This window comes from Haemaphysalis longicornis, unplaced genomic scaffold (assembly GCF_048455015.1).
Source record: "Haemaphysalis longicornis isolate Haplotype H1 unplaced genomic scaffold, Haemaphysalis longicornis Haplotype H1 scaffold_4, whole genome shotgun sequence".
Classification (NCBI taxonomy): Eukaryota; Metazoa; Arthropoda; class Arachnida; order Ixodida; family Ixodidae; genus Haemaphysalis; species Haemaphysalis longicornis.
Genome location: NW_027526361.1, coordinates 101,431,867 through 101,449,518, shown reverse-complemented (window position 1 = coordinate 101,449,518; position 17,652 = coordinate 101,431,867). Strand labels below are relative to the sequence as shown.

Here is a 17,652-nt window from a genome sequence, read left to right as displayed (position 1 = left end):
TACGCCAATCGGCCAGTGTCCTGTAAAACAACTTCAAAGTGACCGAGTGCTGTGCAGCTAAAATTAGTATAGTGCACCCAGTACCAACAGCAGTGCGCATCGGTACTTTATGCTTACGTGCGTTTTCGTAACTTTCATTGTTTACCGCACCATTCTTACTGCTGTAAAATGAATATGCATTACACTTAAGCGCAAATAGTTCGTTCGGAAAGCTATAAGCCGTGCCTAATTTGCGTTTGCTTTTTCCGCCCTTAGCCAATCGCACAACTGAGCTCATGTGACATCATAGGTTCTGTTGCGGGAATTGAGCTAGTGGGTAGCATGGTCATTCCGTTTTTTCCTAGTATGTAGCTCATTTGAGCGAAGTGTGCGTTAACGGTGGTGTCAGTATGATTCTATCGAGGCAATCTTTCGAATGAACCGGACTTGTGTTTTGTCCTCATGGCTCCTTCAATTCACGTAGTGGACAGTGGTTGTTGGAGTAACAACGTGCTGGCAGAAGAGCCGGGTACAGGGAAAGAGTTGCACACAGACGTCCTCTGCAGTTGTTTCTCCGTAAGGGGCCGACGAAGAGCTTATACACATACACAAAATTGGATGAAGTTCTTCAGCGCTTTCTTTTTTCTGCTATGTGTAGAGTTTACTGAAAAGTTATTGCAGTTCACCAATACACATGTCCGTCAGTGTTTCCGCATCGCAGGGATGACTGAGGAAGAGGCGATGGCGCAGTGCGTACTCTTCTTTATTGCCGGACAAGAGATGACCTCGTCGACGTTAGCCTTCGCTGCCTACCTCCTCGCTGTTCACCCCAGCGTGCAAGACAAGCTGCGGAGAGAAGCGGACGAATGCATAGCGACACACGTGTGTACCCTCCTGTTAAATTTCTCAGGTTGTGTTGGTGTATCGAAGGGAGTGACGAAAACGGCTTCAAAATCAGCGGAAAATGAGACCGAATCTTTGTTTGAATAAGTCTCTGTCTGAATTAACAGCATTTTTTGCCGAAATTGTAGGTCAGATTAATCCTAATTGTTTAATTTTGGCAATGCCATGCAGGAAGAAAAGTAAACGGAGCCACAGTTAAACGGCGCCAGGATTAAAAATCTTTACTGTCAGCACTTACCCGCACAGAGGCGCTTACTGGAGGACGTACATACGCATGCACCGTACGATATGCACAAGACTGCAGGACAACGGCTACCTTCAGTCTTCTCGTTGGTGGCGACGGTGCAGTGACTTCAGCCATTCAGCTGCAATTTTTCTTCTTTTATTTTTTCTTTTATATGTATTTTGTAAATTTTTCACCTGGCTTGGACACTTCAGTGTCCACCCGATACGAAGGGTTCCTGGCCTCAATGATCGTCACCACCACCATCATCATCATCATCATCAGTACAGCATTCGACCACCCTGAATTTGTTCACCCTGATGCACTCAGATCCCCTAAAGCCACCGAATAATTTGGTCGCCTTTTGTGAGGAAAAAAAGAACAACATATTAGCCGAAAACTCAGAATCAAACGACAAAGTAGTCTCTGGAAATACTTCAGAGATGAGATGCCGCTTACAATGTAGCTGGTACAGAGAGAGAGAATAATGTATATACAGTTTGCCAGCTGTGATGCTTAATGGTCGGCCACGAGCCCTCGGGCTTTAGCAGCTTCCTCAGCCAGCTGGACGGCCCGGAGTTGATCTTCCGGGGCAGGAGCTGAGCAGCACGGCCTCCCACTCTGACAACTCCTATAGCTGGTATCGAAGTTGAAAATTTCGACACGTAATTCATAACGTCCCTAAATCTCCCTTCGGGCCCGAATAACTGTCACAGGGTTCGGAAAAACATTATATAGCTCTGAGCGAGTCGTCTGGAGCCTGAGCGCCTCTTTTAGTGCTGCTGGTGACGCACTTCTGTGGACAGATCTCTCTCCCCTTTACTACAAGTTATTGCTTTCAGCGTACCACGTATGAAGGTTATAGTTTTTATAGCTGCATATTTTAGCAAATGAAATACGCATCTTACTGCTCGTAAAGCCATGTTGATGTCGTTAACACAAATTGATGATACACATCATGGCGGGTAATTATTACTAGGCTAACAAGTAAAAAAGGGGAAAAACAAGTCGGCTTGTATCTGCAAGTTGTATCTTACAAAGCTGGAAATGCAGGTACAAATTATTGCCCGCTGTAGCTTTTATTGCTACAGAACCTTCAAAAATTGTGACCCGATAATCAACTTATTTTTGAACTGCCACCTCTGTTCGCCAAAAAACTGCGAAAGAAACAATGGAATTGGCCGGCAGTGTTTAAACATATCAATTTAAAGGAGGAGTTAGATAAGAAGCCTAACCAGCGAAATAAATGCTTGAGGAGTCACTGAACACATTTTTAACGTGATCAAAGCAGAAAGCTGGATGAGTGGGTTTAAGTCTATGCTTACAAAGGCACAAAAAGACACAGACAAAAGACTGAGGTATACACAGGCGCCACTCACAACTCTTTGTGAGTGCTGAGTGGCGCCCTGTTTGTGTACACCTCAATCTTTCGTCCGTGTATTTTCGCGCCTTTGTAAACATGTTACTAACTTAAATTACCAGACATGTTATATCGCAAGCTAGCAGGCAATCCAAACTGACGTAGGATTCACCATTCACCTTGCTGCTAGTGACGTGACAGCCTCTAAGCTTTTGGCTGTATGGCATCGCTTCCCGGCGATCTCGCTCATGATTGGTGGAATTTTCTACTAAGTCACAAAAAATGAGAAAGAAACCGTATAGAGCAATGACATTTTTATTATTTCGATTTTTAAATTAATCACGCGTCATGGGGGGTGGAAGAAAAGTGAAAATATAAACAACAGGGACATCTACATGATGCTATTTGATGTCAAAAAGCGTGAGCATAACTTTTCACTTAGTTATGCCGCCGAGTTTTGTGCTGCCAAGTTTAGTGTTGCGAAGCGGATGATGTCGCGAAACACGCAAGCTCTCAGTTTTTAACTTATGGGTAAGCTTCACTGCGATTTACTCCTGTGAAAAAGGCATATTTACAGGACCAAAGTGTACCCCCTGCACATCAAAACACCCCTTCACAGGTTTTCCAAATGCATTTCTGAAAATATATTTATCCAGGGCCCGTATGAGCAGTCATAACAAAATATGAAGGCCCTCGTTTTTAAGTTGTTATTTGAAGGACAGTTCCCATCCAATGGAAGTTTTGATAAAATGTCCCGGCTTCCCTCTGTGGTTACTAGGGTCTGGAAATGGCGCGTTTTTCGTCAACTGAGCCACGAAACGCGTGAGTTAAACTCCCGCATTGAACACAGCTAGTAAAGGGCTGCACTTTTGGTTCAAGTCGAAAGTCATTCAGCTTTTGGAGTCATTCAGTTTCCTAGCACTTGCATATCGAGAGAACCATCATTGAGTGGTCAGCTAAGAAGGTCCAGAATATCATAAAAATGCTGGTTCAGACACAGAAGTACGCACTGTCTATTCAGGCCAAACAATTAGAAGCATACGCTGTTTTTCTTATATTCGTCTTTGTCTTTTTAAGCTTTACTAGCCAATTTGAAAAAAAAAGTGACAGGTCGTTGACATACTAACGGCCAAAGCAACATCAGCGTACCAAATTTGAACTAGGTCCCTAAACCATAATGTTTTAAAAGGCAACACAAATAATGTAGTTTTTTGCAGCTGTAAACCATCGAGGGATCAAGTTTTTCTGATTAAACTCCTAATCCAGTGAGTTACACTAATCATGCCGCATTTCTTTTTTTTTTTTTCTCGCAGGGCTCTGAACCCAGTGTAGACGTCATTTTGAAGCTCAAGTACTTGCACTGCGTAATATCAGAGACCCTGCGCATGTATCCATCAGAAATACGGTGAGCAAAAGAAAGACTTAGGGGAAAGTGAATTGGTCAGTACTACTCAGCGCATAACGCCAAGACTTTCATTTATTCCTCCCAAATAACGGGGTATCGTCTGTGTTTCGTTTTAACAGCGAATCTGTTTAGTAAATCGTTAGAGTTTCGTGCCCGCAATTAAAAATACCGAGAAAATGCCGATCGCGCACACGTGAGCGCGTGTCTCGCGGCGACTACCCGGCAGTAGAAAAACAAGGACAAGGCGGTCGCGGCGTGCCTCGCCGCGACCGCCCAGCGTTCCCGGCGCACGCTTGTCAAGCCAAGCATACCCACTTAAGGAGAACGGCCAAGATTGGCCAAAAAAAAAAAAACTCCACCGTTTGACGTAACCATGGCAACACTTGCTCGGAAGCAGCAAGACACGTCATAGCATACGTCTAATGATTATCACTTCAAAAAAAAATTTCGGAAGTTCACAATTGTAGCAACAATGACGGAGTAAAGGTCGTTGCGGCAGCGAAGAAGAAGCAAATCAGCTGCAATCATGTACTTAAACCATCGTGGTGGTCGTGAAGGTTGCGTACAGCTACCTTCAAGCCTTATGCGTTAGCGTGAGCTTCCCTGCATTTTTTATTAAGCGAATTCATTAATACTCCACTTCGGGAAGTTTGCGCACCGTTGGCAAGGCTACACTCCCCGTATAGTCACGTAAATTGTGTCTGCCAGAGCCTCTTATATGACAAAATTGAGACTGCGTGCCGCCTATATGTGGCACGTGATCCGGGATGTGACTATAAGTGCACGCCGGGAATGCGGCCTATACGGAGAGCCGTTGCGGCGCCCCTAGCCATTAAGGGCAGCAGAGTCACTGACAATAATGTAGGCATACATAACGTATTTATACACACCAGCTCATCCGCAAGTTCGAAAACGCACTTGCACCAACACACGCCGATAAATAATCTCACCATCCCTTCCTCAAAGAAAGCAGGGAGAAGCGCGAAAGCTGTCTCACATCAAAACGCGTCAAAACCTTCGCTAAAAGTGCATCCAACCTGCGCTGAAAGTGCGTCCACTCAATCGGCCGCCAAGCCTTCAAAGACCCAAATCGCAAACGAGGAGCGAACCCGGCAGAGACAGCGCCCCCACGACGACCGCGCGTTTAGTTTAGGAGTCCATGCGCCCATTTTTCACGCACTAAGTAGACGGATCTACGAACGACCCAAATATATACCAATGCGTGGTTTTTGAGATAACGGTGCCTTATTGGGCTCTTTCTTCATGATCGATGCGTGTAATTGTCTTACCTAGAGCCGTTCCTGTTACGCGAGTTTCGTGTGACCGCTTTAACACAATGGAAGCCCGGTTTCACGCACGCTCCGTGCGTCCAGAGATCTTATCAGTGGTTTTCGGTCGACCAACCAGTCTATGGGGGTTAGTTTTTCTACAGGACGTCGACCAACCGGTCTATGGGGAAATGCATTAGTTTTTCTACAGGAAGCCATCGGTCCCACTACTAAATTTCTCGTATTAAAAAGATACATAAGGCATGGATTATTTAGTACGTCTTTCCTTCTTTGTTGCATTTGTAACGCCTGCATTCTTCAACCACGTTATGCCGGTGGGTCATCTCTTATTATTTATTCCTTCCTGTTCAGATTGGAGCGGTGTACTCACGATGACTATGTCCTCGGCGACACCGGAATAAAAATTCCGAAAAACTGCACAGTGGCCATCCCTGTCTACGCGATGCATCACGACCCGGAGTTTTTCCCTCATCCCGAGAATTTCAACCCGGAAAGGCAAGTATACCTCAGAAGCACGAGGTAGCACTCGCTTATTAGCATTTCGGCTCGCATTGCGGTTTATTCACTCGATACTTACCGGTATTTAGTATGCCTGTAATGATAATGAAAGAGGGAATGGAAGGCCGGGGTGAGTGAATGTAATCCTATCCTCAACAAGATGAACAAGCAGACTTTCTTTGTACCAAGCTGTCTAGTGTAGCTTCAAAGTGATAACGTTTGACATAATCCCAAAATCGAGCTAAATGCGTTAACTTATACTCTCCTTCCGTAAGAGCACTTTTCCCTCCAATTTCGATTACAGAATTGACCAGGAAACTTTACAGAGGGTCTCAAAATATAAGTATTTGGGTGTCATAATTACGCATAATTTATCTTGGTCGTCACACATTGACTACGTCTGCAATAAATCATTAAAAAAGCTAGGTTACCTCCGCCGTACACTAAGGAACTCTCCTAAAGAAACTAAATTAATGCTCTACAAGTCTCTAATCCGGCCTGTTCTCGAATACGCCTCCCCAGTCTGGAGCCCTTACAAACATACGGAAATAAATCAAATTGAGGGCATTCAAAAGAAAGCGGTTCGATTTATTTGTCGCCGCTACGACCGTTATTTTTCGCCGTCATCAACACTATCTTCATTGAATTTGACACCATTCTCAGATCGCAGGCGCGTTGATGCGCTAAAATTTATGCATTGCATCATAAATGGCTCCTGTCGCCTTTCTCAAAATACCCTAATACGTTACGCCGAACCACGTACGACTAGAAGCCAATCAAAATTAAACCTGGTCCCCTACTTCGCCCGCACCAACACTTTCAAATATAGTTTTTTTCCCACTTGCCGTAGAACAATGGAACTCGATGCCCTATTCCACCCGCTGTCTTCCTTTGACTGAATTCCTGTCCGCGCTTTCCTCGTCCTAATACGTATTAAAGTGTTCATGCCAGTGCTCGTGTTCCATTACAATACATATATGGGGTATTTGCTTTTTTTTTTCTTTTTTTTCTGTGATTTCTGTGTACTTTTTCCTTTTGTACTTTTTCCTTTGGTCATCTCCCCTCCCTCTTTTTGTTGTCATGTGCCTCGGTCTGTTGGTAGTTAGCTCTGGATGTATGCTTTCTGTACCCCCCACTCCTGCTATAGCCCCATGGGGCTGCAGTATGTACAAATAAATAAATAAAATAAATAAATAAACTTCACCTGGTTTCATCTATGCAATGCTGCGTTGAGTAGCTCGGCTACCGTTTATTTCTGTACAAGGTCCATGCATAACCTTCCAACATTTATTTAAGGGGTGCATACGTACTTGTCTGCCAGTGAGCAAATTCAGTGAAATTATTTGACATGCGCACACGTGGTTACACCCCTATGTCAAGTGGTGCTACCGATGGCATTCCAACGCAATTTTCGACATATATGATCTTTTCCTCTCTCGTGGTCTCCTGCGTAAGCCTGCCTTCGTTCTTGTATGTGATGACGCAGACAGAAAAATGTTCATAAACCTCTACGCTACCGAGTAGGACTTCGAAGTGCGAGATATCACGCTTCTGTTGAGTCACCAGGGCTGGCGAACGAACGTGGGCGAAACACCAAGTGTGCCAGGTGGCAGTGTCGCTTCGCCAGAGAACTGATTGGGACGGGTGCAGCTGTGGCACGGCCGCTTACTGCAAGGCGAGCTGCCGTGATCGGTGCATCTATGCCGCGGAACCGCGGAAGCGCTGAGAATTCACTGCAGCTGCGTATATAAGCCGTGGTGTCACAGCGGCTGAGGCATTGTGCAGCTGAGCCCATGGATGCGAGTTCAATCCTGGCCACGGCGCCCGTTTTTCTGGTGGTGATGAAAAACGCAAACGTACGTGTGTTGATATTTCGGCGCACGGTAAATCCCCAGGTGGTCAAAATCAACCTGGAGCCCTCCATTGCGATGCTCTTCAAAGACCTGGTGTAGCTTCAGCGCGTAAAACACCCTCACTTGAATTGGTCTGTAGCCGCGTCGTAGCTGTGCCGCAAAAAGTTCGCTAAAAGCATTGTAGCAGTGACAGCACGACATGGCCGGTTAAATAAGGCGGTGTTGGTTAAAGTCGCGACATGCTATATGCGTATGAGAGACTGTGTAAAAAAGACCTGCCCCGAAATGACCGTATCCGCCGCCTCTCGCCTTTGCTTTCTCTTTAACCCCTGAACATCGTATAGGGTCTTCAACCGGAATAAGCTTCTGGTTAGCATCCTAGCTCTTCTGTTCACTCTCCCTTCCTTAAAGAGGCCATGCAGACAAAAATGCAAGCTTCGTTCATTCGAAAGACTGCCTAGTTAGAACCACACTGACACCACTTTTAACGCAAACTTCGCTCAAAAAAGCTATATAATTAAGGAAAAAGAGAATGGCCATGCGACCCACTAGCTCACTTCCCGCGCTAGAATCTATGACGTATTATGGGCAGCTGTGCGATTGGCTGCGGCCGGCAAAAGCAAACGCAAATTAAACAGGGGTTATAAGCTTGCAGGGCGAGCTATTTACGATTTAATGCAATGCATAGTCTTTTTATAGCAGTAAGAATGGTGGGGTAAGTAATGGAAGTTCCGAACGCACAGGCAAACATAGAAGCACCAGTTCGAATGCGCGCACTATGCTGGTTATAGCTGCACAGCCGTCGGCGCGTTGAGCGTTCATTGGCAAAGTGTCAGAAATGGCATCGTCTTCTGTGACTCTGTTTGTCGAGCATACACAATGTGTCATCAAACGAGTACTATCAACCGTAACATACATTACCCAGGCACAAATCTGGTCAAAAACAAAGCGAGGCTGCACACTGGTCTTGAGCGGTATGGTGGCGCCATCTAGGAGGACTGACAGCAAAAAAGGCGTTCCGCTGTTCGCTGCAGCCCTAGTCCGCATGCTTACATTCACTGCAGTACTTGTCCTGGATATGTCGTCGCAGACGTCACAAAACACACGATACAGCGGGAAAATCGAAATTTTGCCTCAGATTGTTTAATTTCTCAGTGAATAAAGTCCGGGCGATATAACTGGTTTCAGCTAACCACAGGTTGATTCCTGTCGCCATTGTACGGAAGACCTGCTAGGTTAGGTGCCGATTAATGAACGCATTACTATGGGGGTTGTACGAAAAGTATTGCCGCGTTTTGTTGGAAGGTGCGTTCTCACGTTTGTACACGAGCGTGCTCTCCACCGGTTAATTACAAGAGTCGGTTTTTAACGGAAAGCTTTCACTGCGATTGCAACACACAGAAGGAAACCACGCCCCGAATTTAACGACAAAATAACCTTTATAAACTGTACTATGTAAAGAACAATTCCGACACAAGTCAATACCATTTAATGTTCGCCCGTCTAGCTATACGTTACAATAAAATGGCCTTACAAACGAGGCAGCATGAACTACTTATTTACATCACTGCACCTAACAAACCAGTTTTAACGAGAAAACACACATCTTTTCAAGTTGCCCTACAAGCTAAGCCACAAAATATCACTTGTAATCAATGAGCTTGTGGGGCCTCTTAACAAGTGCGTGTCAAGAGAAACGGGTCTTTCGTGGGCAGTTATCGCGTTAATGTTCCACGAATGCCTGAACCAGGGCCCGCCATGTAGAGGAATTCTGCCTCACTCTTGCGTCATTCTCGCTCTGGCTTGTGAAACTGCTCAGCGAGGTGTGGGTGACAAAGCGATTTCACGCTTCCCCTTTGATATCTGCAGATTCAGTGACGAAAACGTGGGCTCCATCCGTCCCTACACGTACCTCCCTTTCGGCGCCGGACCAAGGAGCTGCATTGGGATGCGGCTGGCACTCCAGGCGGTCAAGCTCTGCCTGCTGCATTCGCTGCACAACGTGCAGTTTGTGAGCACTGCGGCAACCCAGGTATGCAAAGGAACTACACTCACTAGAAGGATCGTATTTGACTAGCCCTTATTCCAGGCCAATAATTTTCGAGGGACCTTGAGATCGCGAAATTTGAGGCTTTAAAGAGAAACACAGCAGCCATGGGACCCCACTGCCTTTCATACCTTGATACAGGTGCTACTTGCCGGCTCATCTCAGTTCTTCCAAAAGTGATTCCTTTTCAGTTATTCAGTGTAATGCAAGGTATTTCGACGAGCTTATATTGAAGGCGAAAGCTTTCCCTTTGCGCAGTTCCAGGCTTAGCACGTTTCTCTGCTAGGTTCAACACACATCAAAGGTAACAGCTTTAAATCTACGAAGAGTAACTTTGACACGGAATACACACAAACTATTTGGAGTCCTGCGAAGTATCTCTACAATGTTCACATCCAATTCGACTCCGTGCTCCAGGCTAAAAAAATGGTCCCCATCCGGTCCTGCGAAACTGGATGTCCAACAAAGCTGCTGTAAACCACTACAAATGGTGCACGATGGAGGAGGTTCATGGGCGCCGCCATTTTGTTGTTAATGCGTTTTAGTCGGTCTACTCTGGTAGGCTTAGCTTGTCCTTTTTTCTCTGTGGCTGCGCGCGTTTGACATCGTTCCGAATGCGAATCAAAGATAACGCGTGTAACGGCATTTCAGAAGCGGAAGTGTGTCCAAAGATGCCGTTGTGCTGCATCTTCGATCGCATTGTTAACAAACGACCACGTCGAAGTTAACGGCGAGGCAGTAGGTGTGGAAAACTCGCAACACTGATAAAGCGGGATTCACACGACGGAGAAACCCTCTCTTTTTGGCCCGCGGGACCCGCTCACGTGACCGGTTTTAGGCTCCGCCCCTCGGTGGGGATAGCCCGAGGAGGCTCCGTGAAAGAAAATGCTTCCGCATGTTTTCACTCGACGGCGGTGGCCCTCGGCGGGGAATGGAACCTGTTCCTCGGCGCTGTCATCTGCTAGTAACTCCGCGTAGCTCCACACGTGTGGATGTGCCGCCAGGCCGGATAATCAGGTCACGTGCTGTTGACGTCACATATCCGTCCGCCTCCGTGAGAGGGTTTCTCCGTCGTGTGAATCCCGCTTAAACGACAAAATGGCCGGCGTTGCTGACTAGCGGACCTCATCGGCGGTACTCCGATACCTTATCTACTGACTATGCTCGGTTTCTCTGGCGAGGTATAGAGCTTTGCTGCAAAAGCACGAAGTGTTCTAGAGCGAGGCATTGAAAAACGAGTGTTCCGGTGTGTACTTTTAGTACGCGTTTTTGCCCACGGAGACGGTTTTTGCCCACGCAGATGAAACCGTTGGGTGGTAGAGGTATACACGTTTGCTGAGATACTTCTTTTCTGCAATGGTTTCATTAATTGCGTGACCGTCGGCTTCTTGAGCAAACAAAGACAGATGAATAACGTGCGCGTGGCTTACCTTTAAATAATAAAATGTTTCGCCGGTGAACCCATTGCAATGTTGCTGAGCAGTTTTGGGCACCTCTTCGACTGCATTGATTTTGCCGGAGCCTTTTTTGAAGGGGGACGTTCTGCGTTCAAAGAAATGGGCACCCTAGATATTGCTTAGTATGAGGCTATTGAAGTCATCAGGACACACAGCAGCTATCACGGAACAAGGACAAGTGAAACCGACGAATTTTGTATCCCGAGGTTTTGCGCACTGAGACTACGCTACATGTTCGTGGAAACGAAATTTTTCGAATTCCTGAGAGCAGTATTGGCGGCCTGAGCTGTCATGTGAGCCCACTGACTTTCTCCTTTCCATACATTGACAAATGGCTCAGTTTTTTTTTTACAATTACTAAGCATTCCATACGAAGCTGTATGAAATACAAATCCACCATGGCTAAAAAATGTACACGTGTTTATTCTAGAATAAACTGTCATAAAAAATGGCGAAAGCTTTCATTATTTTTTATGACAGTGACTATAGCTTCGTTATTACTTCATGACAAATAAAATGAATGGAGCTTTATCCCAGCAGACAAACCTGGGGTCGTCTGTTCCCCTCCCGTAGAATCCCGTGTGTTGACTGCAGACAGAAATTCCGCAACGTTTACAACTTCACTATGGACCAAATATGACAAGTATATGAAACTCGGCGTAATTATAGGGTCGTCTTAGCGGCCTATTTCTATGCAATTTTCGATGGGAAAGTTTTCGTTAAACAAGAGCTGCAGCTGCTTTCTTGGGTGGTACTGCTAGGCGGCTATGCCTGTTTACTCAATTTAACCATGCGTCCTCCCGTAGATGCCCACGTGTCTACAGCAGACGGGAATAATTGTCTGACGTTTGCAACTTTACTGCGAACTAGTTAAAATAAGTAAATGAAACTAGGAGCAATGATACTGCCGCACTAGTGGCCATTTTTATAATAATTGAAGAATTGAAGAAAGTGCGCGTGCGAAGAAAAAAATGCACAGAGCCCTGGTCATGCAAAGTTTCACTTTAAAATACTTTGCCACGGTAAATCAGTCCCTTAGTTGTTTGTGTAGGTTTTCCTTTGTCCTTTTACAGGAAGTGTAAAACGCGAAAACAAAACCGCGAGGACATCTGGCAGACTTAATTAATTGCAAAAAGCACATGCAGCTACCGAAACAAAGAGGGTACTAAGACCTGAAAGAAAGTCGCCGCGTTCTTCCCAACTTAGAACGGTAATTTAGTGTTAAGATCTACCTCGCCATCACCCCCCTTCTCCCTCACCCCCACGAACAACAGGTCCTGAAACTGTGTCAAAGGCAATTCTCCCGCAATCTTCTGTGAAGCCGTCCTTCAGCACAAAAGCGTTCCTGCATGAGAGAGGGTACCTCACAAGCATATCCGGTTAACAGGGTCAAAATCCTGACTGCTAAATGCCGTGCACGCTTGCTATAGGCCCCCTTGGCGGCCGTCACGCGCGCCATTCCACGTTCTCCAAATTGCTTTCAACACTCACTCCATTGCGTTCCCAAGTGTCGGGCAGTCTTCGTTGGGCTTCACGGGCCGAAGCTTGAACTGGAAGGCGTCTGCCGTACTGCTGTTATATGGTGCATGCTATGTTTTGCCTGACCATCACCTCCTACATTTTTTCAATGGCAACCGCATCACCCACTTCACATTGGGCGTGATGGGGACGCGCTGGTTCGGCCACATGTCGTCGGGTGGGACCCCAAGCTTAACCAGGATCACCCGACCATGTCTGAATTCGAGAGTGGCTTCTAGCTGGTTGGCAAGGTAACGTGTTCTCGAAACCGCCGAAGTAGCAGTGCTCTGGCCAGCGACCTGCGGTGCTCTCCGGTGCTCCGGCCAATGGTGCTCTGGCCAGAAAACTTAGCGCCGCGGCGTCGCACGGTTTGCCTACGGTGCCGCTTCCACCACGCGTCGCCACAAGAGGAACTAGTCACGTGACTAGAGCAGTGGGAAGGCTAGCAATTGGGAGAGGGTGGCAGATGTACAAGGAAAGGGCTTGGTTTGCCGCTCGGGGCTGATGCGTTTGACATTTAAAAAATACAGGAGGCGATGACTTGACGTCCTATTGACGTAACAGGAATACTGTTCACTGGTTGAAAAGCCCACGGTGCGGAATACTGTGTAGGGCATAAACTTTTTACACTTAGGAAGTACGTGTAAAAATTGCGCTGGCCGCTAGAGTGCTGTAATAATTACCTGGTGCTGCTCCTCAATAACTGGCTTGCTGAAATTCTGGCGGCACAGTGAGGATAAAAGCTAGGCAGCATTTCATAACCTAGTACTCGCTGATTGGGCTTTCGGGCAGTGGTCCTCAAGGTGACCGCATTGATAACACGGCATGGACGCTTCCCGCACCACTTTTACCGCCGGCAATCACAAATGAATGGCCATTGCATTGGGGCCCACAGCACCTCATCTGTGGCCCATTACTTACTGGACTGCATTAAAACAAGACTCTACGTCCAAAAAATTGCCAAGGCAAACAAAACCTTTCCTTGAACCACCACACCTGAGATCATTACTCGATAATTACGCAGCAATTAAAATTCTTACAGACCTTGTGGACAATGTGGCTAGGTTTGTTTTGCTGTCTCACCTGTCTTTCTGGAAGCCAACTTCATCACGAGGCGAAGTCACACGCAGTCTTGTGACTGATGTGGCGCTATTGTGTTCTGCAGTGTAATGCAGCAGTGCCGTGGTTTGTGGTGAATTTCCAATCGACCTATTCCGCTTTAGTAGCGGCACCTGCTCCGTCTAAGTGCGGTGTGGTGAATGCTGAACTCCGGTTTTGCAACACAGTGATGCAGGCACGGCAGCGCAATGGAGTGTAGTTACAGTGAACGACTGTACAATGGCGAAGACGGTGCAACGTTTAGTTCATGGTGGAGTTTACTTTCAAACCGAGTACTGTTCCTTTGAACTACGTGGTTTTGTGTCACCGCTGGGGGTTTATCTCTCGTTGATTCGTTTTTAGTGTAATTATTGTGCGTGTGGGTGTGTATACGCTGAGAAAGGAGACATTGATGCACCAACTAATTTCGCATAGTTCCAAAACCTGCATTAGTGACATTGTTAGTGTACTGTTTTGCATGTATTTTTAGTGGGTCTCATTTCATAACACCCTTCAGCTTTTTACCCATTTTTCAGTTTTATGTTACTAGCGTTACAAATTAGCTCTGGTGTATTATTTTTTTCAGTTTTTTGTATTTATAGACCACAGGACAGGAATTAAATTGGATTAAATGGTTGAAAAGCACAGGGCACGACATTCATTGTTGCGCCACGTTACATGGTAAGTGGCGCGTGCGCTGTACTCGTAAAGCGGTCCCCAGGTGATAAGGTGGTACGAGAGGATGTAGGCGGTCTTGTGTATGTTGGATAGCGTCCATTATCGTGGTCCCGCACGTCGATATTATCCTCGAGCCGAGGCCGTGTAGCTGATACGGGTGGCCGTGAGTAGAAAAATAGGCAGGCATAGTGGCTTGCGCCCGACACATCTCGCGCATTTGCACCCAGTCCACCCACCATCGCGCGCTTCTTTCTTGTGTAAAATATATCCACTGTCGATATTTCGAGGTCGTACACCACGTTTACATTTTTAGTTTTTTTTAGCACGGCTGCTCACACTTTGTAATTCAAGACGACTTCATGACCATAGATTTTAACCTTATATCCAATGTTGCTCAGCAGGTACTACGAGCTTTCATTGCTTATATCAAGGCCGCTTCACTAGAAGTGCGTTCTTTTTTCATTCAGCCGCAATGCCAACGCTAGGCGTTACATTCATGAGGCTTGTGGACTAGTCAAATGTAACAATGCAATCAGCTACGACAGCTTTTGATTGCGCAGAGCTGCATCAAATTGATTCACCAGCGGAAAAACAAGTATAGATACCCCGAACAACGTGAGCAAGATGTTTCCAGGGTGTTCTTAATCACAGAAGCTAAGAAACGTCCCTTTACTGAGCCGTAACTTGTAAATCGCATTACAATGAGCTAATATTAAAGCTTGATTGATTGATTCTGGGGTTTAACGCGCCGACGCAACGCAGGCGATGAGGCGCGCCGTAGTGGAGGGCTCCGGATTAATTTTGACCACCTGGGGATATTTATCGTGCGCCGAAATCTCGTACACACGGGCGTTTTTGCTTTTCGCCTCCATCAGAAAAGCGGCCGCTGCGGCCGGGAATCGAACCCGTGACCTCGTGTTCAGCAGCGCAACGCCTTAGCCACTGAGCCACCGCGGCGGGTTAATATTAAAGCTAGCGGAACATGGCTGGAGCCAGGGGCTGCAGAAGGTAACGGCCTATATTCTGGCCGAAAAAAATACAAAATTGTGTCACACCTTCATTTCAAATTAATAGTGCTAACTAAAGATACTCTTTTTACTTCTGTGAGTGTGAGGCAGAGGGAGAATACGAAAGAGGGAAGCCTGCAAGTCCCTTCGGCAAGGCGCTTGGCTCTGTGGGCGCTTGCACCCGCACGGAGCTTTTCACCGGAAGTTTGGCTTCTGTTGCGCTCGCAATCCGTTCACACAAGCGACGGGGTAATCAAGCACGTGTGGTGTGATATCTGCGTTTGAGGCCATGTAAACATCGCTATCTACGCCATGATACGCGCCGATGTACTCACAGTAACACAAATTATTATCGCTTATCTTATGCTGGGCTCCACTTCAAGAGAAGTGGCGCTCTTGAAGCTGCAATTGTTTACTACCAAAATGCATGAAGGCCACTGAACACTGCTTTTCGCAGTAACACAAGTAGTGCCAATCTTATGGGCTCTGTGCAACATCACTGGCCAAATGGAGGTCAGTCAAGCTGAGTAATTGTGGTTTAACTCGAGTATCTTTCCAACCATTTCACCGGGTACGTCGAGCGTGAGCTTGACGGCCCTGCAATTACACCAGAACGATTGCAGTAGCTGTGCTAATGCAAGATAATAGCATCAGCTTGCTTCTTTTCCCGAAAGACAGAAGTTAGGTGAGTAATCTCGCTCTGAATTGCTCTAGCGTATTATCTGTTTCAAGCATGCTCTGTGGTTATGATGACGATACCGCGTGCACATTGCTGTTTTTGAGACTACGCCCTTAAAGACGAAGTCTCTCGCCTCTATATCTCTGCCTGCTCCCAAGGAGGTTCTTTGGGACTAAAAAAGCCTGTTCACGAATTTCTTACTGGCAACATGTGCAAACAAAAATATTTCGTGAAGTGTTGAGACCATCTTGTGTAGACCCCTTGGGTTAATGCAATATCACTGAGCTTAATTATTCCTTCAAGTCCAAACCCTGGGAGCCCGTACGCACACTTTTATGGGCAGGTTGTCCTCCTCTGAAACTCACTCATCTACGTATATTAGTGTCTGAAGACTGCTTTGCCACTAGGGCAAGGTATCCGATGTTCGGTAAATCTTGGGTTGTGGCAATGGTATTTTGAGTTGATGCGATTAAAAACAAGGCTATGGCCAATACTTTTTTTTTCTACTCATTCCAAGGAATTCTTGTTGTGGTAAATGAAACATAGAACAGGGGAAATGCTCGATAACTGCTCATTCTGTCAGAACTGTGGCGGTTTGCGATAGCAGACGTGGAGGATATATGTAGGTCATTTGGCACTCGACAGCGAAATAGCGGTCGCCTATAAGATCTGTTGACAGATACGATGCTGTGAACGCAGCAGAACCAACATGTGCGACACGTAGATTCACGTTTTAGAGCTGCGGCCCTCTCATATATGTCAGAGAGCAGGCCTGTGTTTTTTTTTTATGAGCTCCGGTGATGATGCGATGCTGCGATTTCCTTGTTTATGTTTTACAGGTTCCCTTGAAGATTAAAAAAGGATTCGGTGTTCTGACCGCCGAGGACATTACAGTCCGAATACGAAGAAGGCCGAGCCAGCAATCTTGACAGGCAAACTAAGCGGAATGAGAAAAATAAAATGTATATAGTACATACACCGTACGTCTGCGTTGTGGGTTCCAGGGTGCAGACGGAATGCAAAATATTACCCCAAAAATAAAGATGGAAGATCATACTTCAAAAAATTACCACCCCTTATGATTAAAAATTTCATGGGCTTTAACCATATACGCCATCGAAGGTCGCATTGAAGTATCTATACCAGTGAACTATGGGTGCGCGGTAGCATGCATGCTAGTGCAGCGATTTACTTACGTAATAAGATCCCCAGGGGGTCAAAATTAATCCTGAGACCTCCACTATGGCACGCCTCATCGGCTGCGTTGCGTCGGCGCGTTAAACACCAGAATCAATCAATCAAATCACGTATTCAACGCAAGCCCTCAAAACACAACCAAAATTATTCCACACGTCAGACAAACAAACAATTCAGCGTTAGAAAAAGTAATATACTTAAGTTAAATAACTGAACAATGACTCTCGTGGCTTTGTATCCAGCAGAAAGGAATAAATTGCCAGAATCAGCGGTATCATTACAAAATCCAGTGTCCTTCCACTCTGTGAATGAGGATGACAGGCGAAGCTGGGCGCAGTTCGAGGAGTGCACAAACCAAAACAGGTTTGTTCGTAATTAGCGATTGAGAATTTCGTTGCCAGTTAGCTGAACGAAACTTGGAAAGACTACAGTTTTATTCGAGCGGAAAAACATGTGGCTGT

At 46.1% G+C, this 17,652-nt stretch overlaps 1 protein-coding gene across 1 annotated transcript in view; it reads left to right on the top strand.

The window, feature by feature from the left end:
* The window catches only part of LOC144179178 (cytochrome P450 3A8-like), a 28,518-nt gene extending 11,579 nt beyond the window's left edge, over positions 1 to 16,939 (top strand). The window contains exons 6-10 of the mRNA XM_077707429.1: positions 701 to 861; positions 3,779 to 3,870; positions 5,511 to 5,654; positions 9,380 to 9,542; positions 16,834 to 16,939. Of these exons, the coding sequence (XP_077563555.1) occupies positions 701 to 861; positions 3,779 to 3,870; positions 5,511 to 5,654; positions 9,380 to 9,542; positions 16,834 to 16,923 (650 nt within the window). The 3' untranslated portion in view covers positions 16,924 to 16,939. The remainder of the gene's footprint in view (positions 1 to 700; positions 862 to 3,778; positions 3,871 to 5,510; positions 5,655 to 9,379; positions 9,543 to 16,833) is intronic.
* Positions 16,940 to 17,652: the final 713 nt, after the last annotated feature.